At 41.6% G+C, this 18386-nt stretch overlaps 2 protein-coding genes across 3 annotated transcripts in view; one reads left to right on the plus strand and one right to left on the minus strand.

The window, feature by feature from the left end:
- Positions 1 to 11255, plus strand: part of c3a.2 (complement C3a, tandem duplicate 2) — a 37072-nt gene extending 25817 nt beyond the window's left edge. Inside the window, 12 exon segments of one of the 2 annotated variants that reach the window (NM_131243.1) lie at positions 16 to 174; positions 903 to 962; positions 1046 to 1136; positions 2269 to 2314; positions 4061 to 4151; positions 4258 to 4347; positions 5529 to 5634; positions 6092 to 6181; positions 6263 to 6343; positions 8043 to 8126; positions 8423 to 8558; positions 10920 to 11255. In NM_131243.1, the coding sequence (NP_571318.1) occupies positions 16 to 174; positions 903 to 962; positions 1046 to 1136; positions 2269 to 2314; positions 4061 to 4151; positions 4258 to 4347; positions 5529 to 5634; positions 6092 to 6181; positions 6263 to 6343; positions 8043 to 8126; positions 8423 to 8558; positions 10920 to 11061 (1176 nt within the window). In that variant the 3' untranslated portion in view covers positions 11062 to 11255. 2 annotated transcript variants of the gene reach the window in all.
- The window catches only part of zgc:65894, a 108390-nt gene that overhangs the window by 38105 nt on the left and 51899 nt on the right, over positions 1 to 18386 (minus strand). The window lies entirely within an intron of this gene.

An 18386-nucleotide genomic window follows, 5' to 3' on the forward strand; every position in this document is an offset into this window, starting at 1 on the left:
CTTTGATTCCCCCAGGTGACCATCATGGTTTTCCAGGCTGTGGCAGAGTACCGTGCTCAGGTGCAAGACCTAAAAAACTTTGACCTGAATGTGGAGCTGGTTGTGCCAGGAAGACGAAAAACTGACAGATGGACCATTCAAAGAAGTAATGTGCATCTTACGCGGTCAGGCAGTGTAAGTACAGTAGTGGATCTCAACAGAATAGATCAGGGTCGATACTGCTGTATTATGATTGTTCTGATGCTTATCATCATTTGTAATTGTCTGCAACAACAGTGTTTTGTTATTCAGTGCGCTCACCACCCACCAGCTATTGGTGGAGTGGAGAGACAGTGATAGAGCCAATTCGGTGGAAGGGGATGATTGGGAGGCCATGATCGTGAGGGCCGATAGAGAGACTTTGGCCAGGACACCAGGGTTACACCCCTGCTCTTTCACGAGAAGTGCCATGGGATTTTTAATGACCAAAGACAGTCAGGACCTCGGTTTAACGTCTCATCCGAAAGACGGCGCCCACTGAAAGTGTAGTGTCCCCTTCACTTTTACTGGGGCATTAGGACTCACACAGACCACAGGTTGAGCGCCCCCTGCTGGCCTCACTAACACCACTTCCAACAGCAACCTAGTGTTCCCTAGTGGTCTCCCATCCAGGTACTGACCAGGCTCAGCCCTGCTTAGCTTCAGTGAGTAACCGGTCTTGGGCTGCAGGGTGATATGGCTGTGATCCAAATTAAGATTACACTGATATCACAATCTGATTGGTAGCATATATTTTGCCACTGGGATGTGCTACCTACCTTTTGAAATGTAGTAAACACAATCTAGGCAGGTAGTCCAAACCGTCAGAACATCAAGAATTAGATTGTTCTGATGACTTGAGTATGTTTGTGTTCACTCAACAGGTGGATATGAATAAGGACTTTACTGTGATTGCTAAAGGAACCGGATCAGCCATTCTCTCAGTGAGTGTCCACGAGTGTTTATGTGGACAGCTGCAAGACTGAATGATACAAACTTCAAATCTGACACCTTCTGCTGTTTTCAGGTTCTGACGCTGTACTACGCCAGACCGTTTGAGAAGAAGACTGACTGTGCTTTCTTTGATCTGAGTGTCAAACTGGACAAAATCCCTGAAAGTAAGATTGACAGTAATTTACTTTCTGTGGTACCTTCCATACATTGAGATGTTTTACACTGCATTTACTCTGTGTTATTATCGGTCTAAACCCCAACTAGAGGAACGTTTGAGCTAGAAGCCTATTACCACCACTTTTACACTGGGTTGTAAAACCTCATCCCTTTTGCAGAGGTTAACCCATTTTTCTGAGCATGCAGATGATTAGCAACAAACAATCAATCATGTGTCTCACATTCACATGCTGTGTACAGTCACCGAAAAACTCCACGTTAATGATAAAAATAATTCTTAACATTTAAATACTGCTTTTTTTTGGACACTCAAAGCATTTCACACATTTGCATGGTGGAATCTTTTCGTCCACCACCAGTGTGCAGCCTCCACCTGGATGGTGCAACGACAGTCATTGCGCCAAACCACACACCAGCTGATAGGTGAAGAGGAGACACAGTGATGAAGTCAATTATAATATGGGGATAGACAGAGGCCAGTGGGCAAATTTGGCCAGTACACCGGGGTTAAACCCCTACTCTTTTTTGAAGGACATCCTGGAATTTTTAATAACCACAGAAAGTCAGGACCTCAGTTTAACGTCTCATCCGAAAGACGGTGCTCACTGAACAGTACAGAGTACCCATCAATATATTAGGGCATTAGGACCCACACAGACCATTGGTTGAGCACTCCCTGCAACCTAGCTTTCCAATGTGGTCTCCCCTCCAGGTACTGACCGGGTGGAGCACCGCTAAGCTTCAGTGGGCGACCAAGTGAAAATTTTAGAGAGCTAGTCGCTAGCCAGCTTATACATTGTATAAAAACTAGTTGCAAAGCTTAACAAATGTGAAATGGAGACAACTGTAATAAAGAATAGACAATTTTATTCTTATGAAAAGGTGTCACTAGGGGATTATGGCCCTCATGCACAAATTTAGAAGAGTGCAGTGAAAATCAGCATATGAATGCCAAGGATTCATTGTTAACCCAGAGTAATATATGAACAATGTAAAACAAGACATTGTTTAGAATAAACCTGGGTTACTTATTTCAAGTGTGTAAAGCCTAAAACACGTTTGAAATGATTATCATTTTATTTTGAACTAAATACACCAAATGTTTCTGTTTCCTTTTAGCAAAACCAGGAACCAATGGAACGTACAACTTCATCCTGGATTTCTTGTATGTGACCACATAATCCAATAAGCTTATTTTTTTGTCAAGCAGTCAATTAATTTGTTATAATAATTTACACTTGAGTTCAATTAAATCTCATTGTTGCCACATGTGTGGTATGCTTCTGAGCACGAGTGGTAGGAGGTTACCTTAATTGTTTTTATTCTGAGATATACTACAGTTAGGGGTGTAAGAGTACACTGCATTCACGGTTTAGTTTGTACCTAAGTTTTGGGGTCATGGTTTGATTCGGGTATAGTTCAACAAGAATAATAACAATTCCCCAATGCTTGCTTTTCTATTTATTCTGAAGAGACAGAAGTGTTTTGTCGCAATCAGCTACAAAACTGAAGAGCTTCTTGTAAAGCAAAGTACAAAATAAATAAAGCAAATAAAAATGTCATGTCATTAGAAAACTGTATTAAACTTTCAAAGGTTCAGCCCAACCTTCCCCTGAAACGAAAGGTTGATGGGCGAGGCAGTGGCGCAGTAGGTAGTGCTGTCGCCTAACGGCAAGAAGGTCACTGGGTCGTTGGTTCGATCCTCGGCTCAGTTGGCGTTTCTGTGTGGAGTTTGCCAGTTCTCCCTGCCTTCGCGTGGGTTTCCTCCGGGCGCTTCGGTTTCCCCCACAGTCCAAAGACATGCGGTACAGGTGAATTGGGTAGGCTAAATTGTCCGTAGTGTATGAGTGTATGTGTGGATGTTTTCCAGAGATGGGTTGCGGCTAGAAGAGCATCCGCTGCGTAAAAACTTGCTGGATAAGTTGGCGGTTCATTTCGCTGTGGCGACCCCAGATTAATAAAGGGACTAAGCCAACAAGAAAATGAATGAATGAATCACGGTTGACAGATGTGTGTGACTTGCGTCTTGTGCAGCTCCTCGCACATGAGCAACACGGTTTATAGACTTTCAACCTTTACCCGCAGCGCTCATTACTGTCAGTTACAGAGCAGTGGACCAATCAGAAAACAGAGCTTCAGTGTAGCAAGTTGGCATGACAACGACTACATGGCAGAAACACTTATGAGCACTGCATCTCGTGTTTACAGACTTAAATAAGCGTTCTTTGTGAACGGCTGCTCAGTTGTTGCACTGCTGTGGCACATCGGGACAAACTGTATTCGGAGTGGAGAGCATGAACCGAACCACCAGCTCTGTACTGTAATAGTTTGGGAAGAACACATGTACCATCATAATCATCATCATTTTCATCTGATTATCTGAGGCCGGGTCGGGGGGGGGGGGGGGGGGGGGGGCGGGGGTGGGGGGGGCAGCAGTCTTAGGAGAAAACTCCAGACTTCCCTCTCCCCAGACACTTCCTCCAGCTCCTCCGGGGGGATCCCGAGGCGTTCCCAGGCCAGCTGAGAGACATAGTCCCTCCAGCGTATCCTAGGTCTTCCACGAGGCCTCCTCTCGGTGGGACATGCCTGGAACACCTCCCCAAGTGGCATCCAAAACAGATGCACGAATCACCTCTCTCGATGTGCATCAGCTCTACTCCGAGCTCCTTACCCTATCCATAAGGGTGCGCCCTGCCACCCTGTGCAGGAAACTCATTTCAGCTGCTAATATCCATCTTGTCCTTTTGGTCATGATCCAAAGCTCAAGACCATGGGTGACATGTACCGTTACACCCCTAACAACAATATAATGACACTTTGAACTCAGGTTGCAGTTCTAGCTAATAGATTGACTAGATGAAGCAAAAGACCTGCAAAGCCTGGTGATATAACCTGCTCTCAATATTCACAGCTACAAAAACAAAACAAATGACGCCACCATGACGATTCTGGACATTGGCTTGCCAACAGGATTTGATATCGATGAAGCTGATCTTAAACAGGTATTGTGATGGAGAACTAATGTGCTGTGTAACACACATCCACAGACACGACATAAAAATATGATGGTGTCACGTGTTGATTTATTCATTTTTTCTTTCCTTGCAGTTGTCCACAGGAAAGGAGAGATACATTCAGAAATATGAAAAGAATAAAGTGCTCTCAGAGCGAGGATCCCTCATCATCTACTTAAACAAGGTATTTCAGTGAATCGTATAGCTGCAATGCTTTAATTTAGTTCTCAGCTAGGCTAAATCAAGTGCTGTTTTTGTAAGACACAAACAAGAGTTGCATTTCAGTCAAGCATACTTCATTTATATATAAAGACTGACAACTAAAACTCAATAACATTTTGTTAGAAATGTTAATGTAGGCAAACTTCCATGTGCAATTGCTGGTCATTTTTTAAATTTCAGAGTTCCCAAACCAATTTTAAAAATAATATTTCTATTTTTTCCCTTATCTTGATGCATTTTGTGGCATTTTAAAATATTCAGCTAAAACTATTTAGTCTAGCATGTACACCTCTAATGCTGTGTTTCAGCCAGATATTACTGAAATAAACATAACATGCTAATTAGAAAAAAAAAAAAAAGTTTTCTCCAATCAGTATTTTTTTCATAATATTATCATAACTGTACGTTAACAATGAAATCGGCGAGGGTGTCAAAGTAGCCGGAAGTAATTCATTTTCAATGAGAGTGGGTGGCGATAAGCGGCGAGGAGCAACGCGTCTTCGCCAATGTGGGCGTCCAGGAGAGTTGAAATCAAGTCAACTTTATGGTAATGAGCTATGACGCGGTTCGGCAGCAACCAATTAGAATAAAGAAGTCCACTGCTAGTCTGTGAACTTTGGTTCCGACCGCAGTTGTTCCCAAGGATTTGATAATTGCGCGGATTTCCAATTATTTCCAATGTTTTCTTACAGGAACATACATTAAAAAGAAGTTACTGGCGAGTTACTGATGCGCATTGATGTTATATTTATCTTTAAAAAAGCGGGAATCTCATGCGACAGTACAAAACAGGTTTGCTGCTTCAGGATATTTCAGACATATGGACATATTGGATAATTAATTAGAGCAAAGCCACAGCACACGCAACTTGATCTTCGATTGTTAAATGAATTGGATAAGAAGTGCGCAACATTTTATTTTAAATACGAGATCAATGTAGCGAGTTTTGACGCTCTCGCCGCCGGAGCTGAAGACAGACAGCGTTGTCGCCAGGGCGGCCAGAGTGACATTGGACGCTCTCACCGCTTTCGGTGTGAACGCACAGTAACGTCACAAGCATAATACGAGAGCACTAAATTATGTAAGGGCCATTCAAAACAGTAATGTATAAAGAATCATCTGCTTTGATTTCTGTCTCATTAGGTTTCTCATAAGGAATCAGAAACTCTTGTCTTCAGAATGCACAAGACTTTTAACGTGGGTTTGCTTCAACCTGCTTCCGTCACCATATATGAGTATTACTCACCCGGTAAGCTGCTGTCCGCACACCCTGTGTTCACACACGTGCACGCACACATTTCAAGAGTTTACACTTAGCTTATAATCAATAAAGTGTAATTGGCATGATGTCCGAGGAGAGAACCCTGAGCTCGTAATATCCTCGAGCCTGTCATCTGTTATTTCTCTCTATAATTAAGCCTATAATGCACAATTCCAGCCAACGTCATCCCCCCCCCCCCCCACACCCCCAAAAAAATTGTTACATCACAATTGTAGTTTTTTTTTAAATTGTCAGTTGTAGGCTATTAAAAGAAAAGTTGGGTCATTGGGCCAGTAAAAAAAAATCTTAGCGTTGAACTCTGATTGTCATATGGCATTTATTGAGATTCATAAATTTCCTTTGCATATCATTAGTCATTTACAGTGTCATCTCATATTCCTACCTCAAACCGGTGTGTGTGTGTGTGTGTTTAAATCTCATCCAGATGCCCGCTGTAAAAAGTACTACCACCCTGAAAGGGAAGATTCCGCCCTATACAGACTGTGTAAAGGAGACCTGTGTGTGTGTGCTGAAGGTATTACCATTTTAAACATTCAGTTACGATTTTATTCATGTTATTGAGAATACTAATAAACTCTGACTTCTCTGAACACAGAAAACTGCAGCTACCAGAAAAAAAACCATGTCAATGAATCTGAGCGCTTGATTAAAGCCTGTGAACCCCATCTGGATTACAGTAAACACATTCAGTTTCTACTGTTAATGGCTCATTATGATTGACTTTACACACTATACTTGTTTTATTAACTTCAGCAAACTGCATGTAACAGGACACTCTGAAAACAAGAACATGTCGGTTTGTTTTCAAACCAAATATCGGTCAGATATGAACAGACCCAACTATCGGGTCACTTTGGGGTTGTTTCCATAAATTCATTAGACCCACATTTGGTTTCAAACAAACCAGTTTTTAAGGATTATAATACTGTAAAAATACATTCAATGTAATGCTTGTTTTATATTAATTCACAGTTATTGTTAAAATAGCTTTGGATTCTTAATTAGTTTTGGTTTTTATTTCATTTTGACTTGTTTGTTTTCAAATTCAGTAAGTTTTAATTAGTTTTTAGAGGCAGATTTACTAGTTTTTATTAGTTTCAGTAATAGTTTTAGTTTGTTTACTTTTTAGAAATTAGAATATTTGTAAGGTGCAAGATGCAAAATCATCAGAATGAATATTGCTTTTGAGGTTAGATATACAATAGTGATGGGAAGTTAGAATCTTTTCCACGAACCTGATTCTTTTTTGACAATCCTCCCATGTTTGGGAGTCAGCAATTATACTTTCAGTCAGTTAAAACATCACCATGATCTGAAAAGTTTCTTACAAATAAGTTTTGCAACCCAACTGAAGCATAATTCACTTATTTAAATTCCATTACGATTTTCTGTTATAAAATAAACTTACATCACTCTTATTTAAGCCCTCGGTTTACCGGCGCTATAGTTGTTCAAGCATCCATGTCCATTATCATAAGTTCACCCGTTTTCAAATCCGATCTCATGTAGCCTACTGTTCTAGTAACTGAATAACTCCTAATAACTGAAATTGGTTTATTTAGATTCAGAGGGGGTATCAGGTATGTTAAAAAACTAAGTTGTGTGTGGATAAGTACTTACTGGAGACGCGAATCGTTTCAAATGATTCAGTTCAATTTGGTGAACTCGTTCAACTGGTTCACATAGAAGATCCGATTAAAAAGAACAATTCCCGATCGTGATCACTAATATAGAAATAAAACCCATTACTGGACACAAATTCGTTAAATTAAAACTTTTTAAGTGTCTGCTTGGGACGTTTTTAATACTTTCAGTCATTGTTATTGTTGCGGGAGCTGACAGGAGAAGGACCAGCTTGATCTGGACAATCAGGATTACAGACTCTGAGGTGCCGTATGGTCAAACACCTGGCGTACGCATAAAATTGGCAGCACAAAGTAAATAGATATAATTGTAAAAGGCGTATGTATTAAATACATTTACAAAGAAGTTAACCGATTAACTAACCACAATAGCAACTTCAGTCTTTATTTAATCATTAAAATATTGTTAATTTTCTACATCGCGTGAATGACAACTAAACAAGTCATCCTCATATCAGCCCTATTGTTTCAGTTGCTCAGAAAAAGTCATGACTAAAGCTGAGGAACACACTGCGGAGTTGAAGCTGAGTCAATATATTGTGCAGCCATAATAACATGGACTCTTTAAATCTCATTTTCAAATCACATATTGTTCTACATAAGATAGAAAGTCATTCAGGTATAGAACAAAAGTAGGCATTAAATGTGTTAACGGTTGTGTAAAACAGTCAAAAATAGTTGACTTGTAAACCCATTCTCTTTATGCCATTAACATACGTGTGTGTTTGACAGTTTATAAAGCAAAATTAGTAAAGATGGACCTGAAAAAAGACTCCGATATCTATCACATGAAGGTGGAGAAGACGGTGAAAGAAGGTACGACCTCAATGTGTTTAAAGACCGATAACGAAATGCATTAGAAATGTGTCTGAATCCTGTTTCATCAGGTTACAGTGCATTCAGTTTTACACACAAACACACTTCACTGAACATGTATTATACACATGGACATCAGCTTGTTGGATGTGCACTAAATACTGCATAACCGCATGTGTATACTGCTATACATAACTCCTTAACTTTTCAGATTTGAACTGTATAAATAGATAAATATAATTATTGTGAATCGAGCTATACAAATAAACTCCAATTGAACTTGTACTGTCCTGTAGGAACTGATCCGGATGTTCAAGGGAAAGTGAAACCATTTTTGGCTCGTCCCAGTTGCCGAGTGAGTTTAGGACTGGTTGAAGGAAAGTCGTATCTCATCATGGGAAACTCTGTTGATCTGCCGACCCTTGGGGGAAGGTAGGTGTCCTGATTTACACACGATATACTTCAGGTTACAAATGTAACGATGAATTGTGAAGTGGTAAAAATCAATTCAAATATGAAACCAGGGATGTACGATACTGGGAAAATACAATTGAGCATTCCGATAACGATATTTCTTACGATATAACTAACTATTTTATAAACTATTGAAAAAAAATCATTTATTTATGTATTGATCATACTAAAAAAAGGGTAATAGATTTTTTTTCCCTGGGCTAATTAAATAATAAAGTGCAAGGTGCCAACATTTAGACTTTAAAATACCCTGAATAAATGAAATTCTCGAAGGAAATTCTGATTCTGATTGACTGTAATTTTCCTCTCTCTTCTCCCGGCTCAAGTGTTTATTTTCAAATCTAAGTTCAGCTCACATCACCTACTATAAGGCGGAGATTTACATTTACATTTAGTCATTTAACAGATGCTTTTATCCAAAGCGACTTACAAATGAGGACAAGCAATTTACACATCTATAAAAGCAACAATGAATAAGTGCTGTAGGCAAGTTTCAGGTGTGTAAAGAAATTGTAAGAAGCAAAACATTAGTTTTTTTTGTAGTTAGTGGAGGAGTCAGAGAGGGAATTGCATATTAGTAAAGAAAGTGGAGACTTAATACTTGAGTTTTTAGTCATTTTTTGAAGACAGTGAGTGACTGCCGTGCTGATGCAGTTAGGGAGTTCATTCCACCAACTGGGCAGATTGAGCGCGAAAGTTCGGGAAAGTGATTTCTTCCCTCTTTGGGATAGAACCACGAGGCAATGTTCATTCACAGAACACAAGTTTCTGGAGGGCACATAGATCTGCAGAAGTGAGAGCAGATAAGAAGGAGCAAAGCCAGCAATCGCTTTGTAAGCAAACATCAGACATCAAACTTTAAATTTGATGCGAGCAGCAACTGGCAGCCAGTGCAAACGGATGAGCAGCGGAGTGACATGTGCTCTTTTAGCTTCATTAAAGACCACTCGTACTGCTGCATTCTGAAGCAGGTGAAGAGGTTTGATAGAGTTAGCTGGGAGCCCGGCTAGTAGAGAGTTGCGATAGTCCAGTCTGGAGAGAACAAGAGCTTGAACAAGGAGTTGAGCTGCATGTTCAGGTTGGCACAAACTTCAAGCATTTCTGTTTTTGCGAGGTTCAGCTGAAGATGATGATCTTTCATCCAGTGTGAAATGTCTGACAGGCAGGCTGAGATGCGAGCTGGAACTGAGGGATTATCAGGGTGAAAAGAGAGGTATAGCTGGGTATCATCAGCATAGCAGTGGTAGGAAAATCCATGTTTCTGGATGACTGGTCCTAGAGATGACGTGTAGATGGAGAAGAGAAGTGGCCCAAGAACAGAGCCTTGAGGTACCCCAGTGTTTAGATGCTGTAGGTTGAACACCTCTCCTCTTCAAGACACCCTGAATGACCTGTTAGAGAGGTAAGATCTGAACCACTGAATAACCGTGCCTGCAACGCCTAGTGACTCAAGCGTAGATAGCAGGATCTGGTGGTTTACAGTGTCAGAAGCAGCTGACAAATCCAGCAGGATGAGGATTGATGATTTAGAATGTGATCCTCCACGACCGAGAGCAGGGCAGTCTCAGTTGAGTGGCCTTTCTTAAAGCCTTTCATTAAGATAGTAAAGGCCCAATCTGATTGGTCAGATTTAGATAAACAACCTATGTGGAACCTAATTATTGGCTCATAAAATAAATGTTATTTATTGATCTTCTCTGCGATATGAATATTGCATATTACAATTATGGCGATAGTAATAGTTTAGTAATAGTAATTCATTTTATACGAAAGTGTCGGTCAGGTGATATTGATCAGCTGAAGCTTACATATTATTTGTAGTTAATTTATTATTAATGACGATGTTTAAAAAATAATAATACTATTAATTTTATTTAGTAATACAATTATAATGTAATAGGCCTACATTAATGCAAAACGAGCTAAATATCGTCTTTAAAATCGTCATAGGTCTCAGCTCTTGCCGATATCTTTCGCTCAACCCTATGACGCGATATTGTGAATGTGATGTGATAACGGCAGCAACTGAACCATTAGAAATAGGAAAACAATAGGTTATGAGAAGCATTTGAAGAGACATCATATAACTCAGGATATCTGGTTGTCCCACCTCCGAACTCTTCTGGTTGTTTGCTGCTTTTGAAGCTGACAATGATGAGCTGCGCTGCTTGTGACTAAGCTAATCACAGACATCTGACCAATGCGTTTACAATGAAAACTAATAGAAAGGAAGCACATCGGAGAGCAAAAAAGGCATTCTCTGTGAGCAGCCCCTAAGTCAGCCACTCATTAATGTATGGTCTTTACTTTTGTGTCTAGTCTGCAGTACATCATAGGAGAGCAGACCTGGATTGAATACTGGCCTACAAGTGACGAAAGTAAATCTGCTGAACACAGAGATCGCTACATAGGCATGACTGCAGTCGAGAATATGTTTACCACAGGAGGATGTTTGACATAACTGCATTACACCTGTTTGCTGATTAAAGATAAAAATTAAACACCATCCTTTCTATTTCCAAATAAATTGTATGTACTGTTGTTTGAGCCTAATCTCTTGTAATTAATTATTAAAAACAAGACTGTATCAAATGATTGTTTTAGATTCCTGCCTAATAAATCATGGTGTTACTGTACATGTTGTTCTCTGCAAAACTATTCTGATTACTTCATTATTCAACATTTGTGTCATATTTCTTTGACCACAAAGTATGTATCTATACAGTCAGTTTAATCATCATAAGGGAGTATGAAGGTGAATTTCTGAACTGATCGAGTGTGATTTAACAGCTCTATATTATTACAGATAAATATATCATTGAAATAGAATGAATGAAATAATCTGATTGTTCAATTAACATGACAATCAAGATTAATAAGAACAGTTTTTCCTTTACAGCAAACAGTGACCAAATAAATGAGTCAGTTTCCCACAACACATCAACAAATGATGTCAACATCCAAAGTAAATGAAAATTAAATTATATTAAACAAAGTGAAGTTTATAAACTAATTTCGAGAGGGTCACGTGCTTATGGTTGCTTGCAGCCGGCCATGCATTATTCAATGTATAATTCACCAATCAGCCGATTCCTAAGCCACTATAAGTACCCCAAGTTCCATATAACAGCCATCTTTGTTTTGAAGAATCCCCCCTACTCCTCCTCCTTTCCTAGATAGTTAGCACTGTTGCCACACAGCAAGAACATCACTGGTTCTAGTGCTAACCAAGCCAGCTGACGTTTCTGTGCAGAGTTTACATGTTCTCTCCGTGCCCCCGGGTAATCCAAATCAGCACCATAGACATGCTCCAAGTAAGTAGTTATCTCTTAAGAGCAATCCCTATCTGTTCATTAGCTACTACAGCAGGGGAGTTCCCCTTTGGATGGGGAACTTCAATGCTATAAGTGGGCTCAATCCACGTATGGGGATTTCGTTTCAGAAAGCCAATCTTCTGAAAGAGTATGTAACGGGCCAATGAAATGCCAAATGAGTTGGCAGCGTAAACTTACGCACCTGTAGCTTATTGCAATCAACTCCGCATATAAGCACAGGGAAAGCAAGGAAATGCTATCCTTTTCGCTTCAAAGACTATTACAGCCTTCTGAGAGAGTCGATAAGGGTTCTTCGATATCATGACTGTTGCGCAGTTGAGATCATGGCTAGCCCTTGCAAGAGGGCAACCACCCCAGCTGTCCCCTGCTCTGCAGCCGGTACTCTGGCAGATCTGAAGGTTCCAGTGGGAGATTATCCGTCGCCTCCGGGCCCGCTGACCTCCCACTACTCCAAGCACTCCATCCAAGCTTTGAGAGGAGGAAGCAATCCATCTAACCAGATGGTAGCCCTTAGGTTCAATGACACCGGGAACCAGACGTCCACCGCGGCATCGGAGGGTGGGCTATCATTGTCCGATGATGATCCAGACCCGCTCGCCCCCTCCGGGTAGGTAAGCGCTGTCAAGACGGATCCTGAAACAGACATGTTAGCCATGCTTTCCCGGGCTACTTCGGCTGTGGGATTGGAGATGGTTTATCCCCCAGCTCCGCGGCCAGACCCACTAGATGGGTGCTACGTAGAGGACCAGAGGGCTAAGCCTTCGAAGCCTCTCGTCCCCTTCTTCCCAGAGGTGCACAGTAGGCTCACGCAGTCTTGGAGAGCACCTTTCTCTGCCCGTGCTGCATGTTCCTCCGCCCTCACCACTCTTGACGGTGGAGCGACCAGGGAGTATGTGGCGATTTCTTGGGTTGAGCGTGTGATTGCGGTCAATCTTTGTCAGCGTGGTGCCTCTTTTTGGTGTGGTCCACCTCGTCTCCCGTCCAAAGCCTGTAGGTTATCTGCCTCCCTCGGAGCCAGAGCTTACAAGGCTGCGGGCCAGGCTGCTTCCGTCTTGCACGCTATGACCACCTTCTAGCGCTATCAAGAGCAGGCGCTGGCAGAGCTGCACAAGGGTGGGTGCAACACAGGCTTGTTACATGAGCTTCACACCACAACCGACTATGCTCTTTGGACCACTAAGTCCGCTGCGTGTGCATTGGGGAGGACGATGTCCACATTAGTGGTCCAGGAGCGCCACCTCTGGCTAAACTTGGCTGATATGTGCGAAGTAGACAAAGTCCACTTTCTTGACTCCCCCATATCCCAAGCTGGCCTGTTTGGTGACACCGTCTGTGAATTCACCCAGGAATTTAAGGCGGTGAGAGAGCAGTCTGATGCGATGGGTAATGTCATCTATCGGTGGGACCATAAGCCAGCTCCGCCCGCCGAACCATCCATATCTGCTGCTCCTCACTGAAGGCGCCCGTCTACGAGAGCTGCCCCACCCCCGCACGCACCTCCGGCGAAGCGAGCGCGTCGAGCACCTCGAAAGCAGGCAGCCCCCCCTGCCCAGAGCACCGCTAAGTCCGGTAAACAGACCGCGAAGCATCCCTGAGACAGGTCATCTGCAGAAGAGGGAATTTGCTCTTTCCCTGCTGGAGTGGCGGGCCCCATTTCCAATGGCCCTTTTCACTGCCACGCAAACATCAATGAAAGAGCACTTTTCCACTTCCCCGGATGTGACAGCTCGAATCCTGCCAGTCCGGAACGCTATGTTTCTCAGCTCGCAGGTTCTATGCGTTTCGCCAATGGCGCACGAGCGCTGGGAGGACGGTCTCCTTTCTCCCACCCCTCGAGCCTCCCCTCCGGAGTTTGGGTGCGGAGTGAGAGCACACCTCTCGCCTCCAGCTCTTCCGTGGGACCCTCGTGCTTCCCGGATCAGCACACCCACTCCACGCTGCCCTACTGCTGGTACATCAGCGATTGGAGCTCTGCCTGCTTGGTTAGCGCGGGCCAGCCCTGGTGGCTCATACGCACAGAATCAACCGTTCAGAATGCTTATGCAGAAGCGCATCCTCTGGTGCATTCGTTTTTGAGATTGGTTTGCAGCAATAGACCTGAAGGACGCTTATTTCCATGTCTCCATTCTTCCTCGCCACCGTCAGTTTCTGCGGTTTGCGTTCAAAGGTCGAGCTTGGCAATACAAAGTCCTCCTCTTCGGGCTCTCTCTGTTTCCGCGGTTCTTCACCAAGCTCACGGAGGGTGCCTTAGCGCCCCTTTGGCTTGCGGGCATCCACATACTCAATTATCTCAACAACTGGCTGATTTTAGCCCACTCTCGGGAGCAATTGATTATGCACAGAGACAAGGTGCTCCGGCACCTCCACCTGTTGGGGCTTCAGGTCAACCAAGAAAAGAGCAAACTCGCTCCCGTGCAGGGGATCTCTTTTCTCGGGCTGGAGCTGGACTATCCTCTCATCGGAGGCGAAGGTAAGGTGCAGTCATTATGGCGTTTTCCAGACATTTCCTTAAACGTGGATTAAATCCACTCATAGCATTGAAGTTCCCCATCTGAAGGGGAACCCTCTGGTTACTAAAGTAACCCTTGTTCCCCGAGGAGGGGAACGGAAATGCTATATAGCATCGCCCTAATGATTGATACTTAGCTGTAAGTGTCAGTCTCTTCAGCTTAAAAGGATAGCGTTTCCTGCCTTTGCCTGTGCTTATATGCGGAGTTGATTGCAATAAGCCACAGGTGCGCAAGCTTATGCTGCTAACTCATTTGGCATTTCATTGGCCCGTTATAAACTTTCAGAAGATTGGCTTTCTGAAACGAAATCCCCATACGTGGATTAAATCCACTTATAGCATTTCCAACCAGAGCGTTTACTAAAGATCTACTCTCTCCTGGGACAGAATGCCAAACATGCTTTATTACCAATTATTAGCTAGGTGTGAACTCTTAACAACCATCTGATACATGCGTATTATTTCCAACAGCCATAAGATAAAGCAAGCTATTTCAAACTCCGGCTAAACAAAATATACCCCCATTATACCTAAATGCAAGTAATGCATTCCACCAAAGAAATCTTTGGGCTGAAAATGTGTCAATTGTGTTCAAATAAAGAATAATAATAAAATAACAATGCTATGTGTTTCTTTTCCAAATCACACAGAACAATCCAGTTTTAAGAGTTGATTCCCTCTCTTTATTGTACTTGTTTATTCTACTCAATTTATTCTACACCAATGTGGGGAATTGGATATGAACTGGTATAAATCTCTCGAATCAAACAATTCTGCTTTTCTCTTATTTTTGACATCATTCTGTATAAAGAGACTGTACAACTGAGTTCGGATCCACATGCAGGTTTATTAAGGATGTGAGGCAAGCAATGGTCAACACGGGTGCAAACAGATGTATAAAAACAGTCCAGTCTTCACATTTTTTTAAATACATTTCTCACCTCCAAATGGTGTTAAAAGTGTCACATGCTGTATTTACAAGGTATAATTCACCCAAAAATGTCACTTTGTGAAGTTTAGTTTTAAACTAATTTCGAGAGGAGCATGTGCTCATGATTGACCCAGCTGGTCCACATTAACTAATTATGATCCTCCAATCAAAGGATCCCAAATCACTATATATATCCTCATTTCCTTTCTACAACTATCTTCGTCTGGAAGAAACCCCCCTCCTCCCCTTCTTCCTCCTTTATCCAGAATGGGCGGCACGGTGGCCCAGTGACTAGCACTGTTGCATCACAGCAAGAATACCAATGGTGTTGGGTCCTTGCTGAGCCATCTGGTATTTCTGTGTGGAGTTTGCATGTTCTCCCCGTGTCCGCGTGGGTTTCCCCCGGGTTCCCCGGTTTCCTCCCACCATCCAAATGTGCTGTATATTATAGATAAAACAAGCCTAAACCTTTTTTATAATGTCTTACTCTCAGGAAGTTTGCCTTGGCCTCAGCAGCGGGGGAGTTTGAGATAGACCTGAGCTCAATCTCCACTCGCCCTGCAAAAGGGGGGGAGCCCTGGGCTCGAGGATCCCTTGAGCTCAGGGCTCTCTCCCGGGACAGCATGTCAAACAAGCTATGTATAAATCATGAGCTAAGTGTGAACTCTTGAATGTCTTCATGTAATGACGTATTCACGGCCACGAAATCACGCATGAGCTGACACACTGTTCGATTACTACCAAGAGGACGTGTGCGTGCCCAGCAATGATGTGCACTTTAGTGGACAGAACCTGCATAGGCTGTGAATAACAGGTAATACAGTTGTAAATGATTTTTGAGGGATCATTAGGGAGCCGCGTGGGAAATTAGATCTGCATTTATGTTTTTTTGCTTAAGTGACGATAGCCATGACATAAACCGCATTCAGCACTGAAAGTGAAACCGGTACGCACATCATTTCAATAATCATATCGCATTTTAGAGTTATGATTACGACAAGCATTCAACTTTTTTTCTTTCATGGTGAACACAAAGTGCTGTGCATGGAAATACATGTTTAACAGTGTCAGTGTAACTACTTTAGCCTATATAATGTTGAATATAATGCAAGAGGGAATCTGATAATGACAAATGTCTCATTTCACCAGTACATAAATGGTGTAATAATGTTGTCAATAACAAATGACAAGCACATGTCTCAAACATAATAAATCAACTTTAGAATTATGAATGGTTGTATTCTGATGTCTTCACTTTACTGTACATTTACGAACAGGACAAATTTAAAGTCTGTTCAAGTCCATCATTCGAAATCTATACAAAATTGAGCATTTTAACAGTAGACCTACACACAGGCCTAATATTGTTAAATTACCATATGTTTGAGAAACAATAATAATTATAGGCGACTCACAATAACCTTAATTTTACACCTACAGAATTGTGAGAAAATCGTGATCTTAACTTTAGAATTGTGCAGCCCATCCCAGTATTTTCAATGGAGTTTCTGCGCTATGCTGGAAATGATGGCACTAACAACTTTCATCTCGTTTAAGGCTTGAACAACTAAATGAATGCTTAAGTCTAGTTAACTGAATGTACTCTAAGTACACTTCAACATTGATGCTGTAAAAGGAATTAAGCTTTTACCGAAAGCTTATCAATGGCTGAAAAGCACTAGCTGTGCCTGTAGCCCATTACAGTCAAAAATCAAGCCCATACGCCAAACCTAAACCTTAAAAGTGCTCAGTTGCTCTAAAGAACATCTCTACTTTTTCATTCAAGTCAAAACTAATGAATTTGGAAAGTCCATCTATCATTCGTTCTCAATACCACATGCTCGTCCTACACAGGCTGCATGTGTTGTGTTGTGCTGAAACGTTCAATAATACTCTCAACCTTCCAAAAATCAACAGAACAGGTGCCAGTTACCAAAGGTTGTGTTTGCACAACTGCCTTTGCAGGTCATTTACAGGAAATCTGAATCTGATTGTGGTAACTCTTGTCTATTTGTTTTCACTGTATACATTAAACTGGTCTGGATTTAAATAGTTTGTTTCTCTGCACTCGTGTGAATGAATTTAAATATTTTACACAATATGTACAGCTTTAAAACTGTTAAATAAGATTATAATGTTCTGAGTATAGAACTTCTGCTTTACAACAGAACTGGAATTTTCAATTTTCCAATTTTGGATTTGCTTGCACCATTGATTCTATAATGTCGCTGCTTGTAAATAGAAATCTTATTTAGGCCAGTGGTTCCCAAAATGTGGGTTGCGGGACAATGATAGGGGGTTGCCTGGTGATTTCCAGAAGTCAAATAAATTTAATTAAACTATTAGAATTACCATATTTTATTCATAACCCACAGAAGATTAAAAAAGTAGTTAATAGTTACACAAAAAAGCAACAACATGCAAATAAATCAGCCTTTAATTTATTTTCATAGGATTGGTAAATTTACGTTAGATTAACAATACAGCAATAGCAATAGCGTCAACTGATTTTATAGCACCAGGTTAAACTTTCTGACACTTTTATTGCAATTAAATACGTTAAAAATAAATACAGGCCTCAACTGAACATTAAGGATGATCCATTAAGGATGATCCAAGTGGCGGTCTGAAGTGGAGTGGTGGTCTCTGTACACTGTCCCCACCAGTCTCAATGTTAAATTAAACATTAATAAATGACTACATAAATTATAGCCTATGGTTGCTGATTATTTTTGTGTTGTCAATATGCTCGTGTTTATTTAGGCCTATTGTTGTGTGTGCAACATTTGTATATTTATTTCCACCTCTGAGGAATGTGGGGATCGCAAGTCACTGGCATTGTTATTTTAGGGGTTACGGACTGAAAAGTTTGGGAACCCTTTATTTAGGCCATGTCCACACTAATACATTTTCGTTAACTGAGGAGAATCACATGCAAGCAGTGGGTGCATGGCGGCTTTGACACAGGGAGACAACATCTGTGAGCTTCTCGAGGGCATCAGATCAGAAGT

This window comes from Danio rerio, chromosome 1, assembly GCF_052040795.2.
Source record: "Danio rerio strain M-AB ecotype USA chromosome 1, GRCz13ab, whole genome shotgun sequence".
NCBI lineage: Eukaryota > Metazoa > Chordata > Actinopteri > Cypriniformes > Danionidae > Danio > Danio rerio.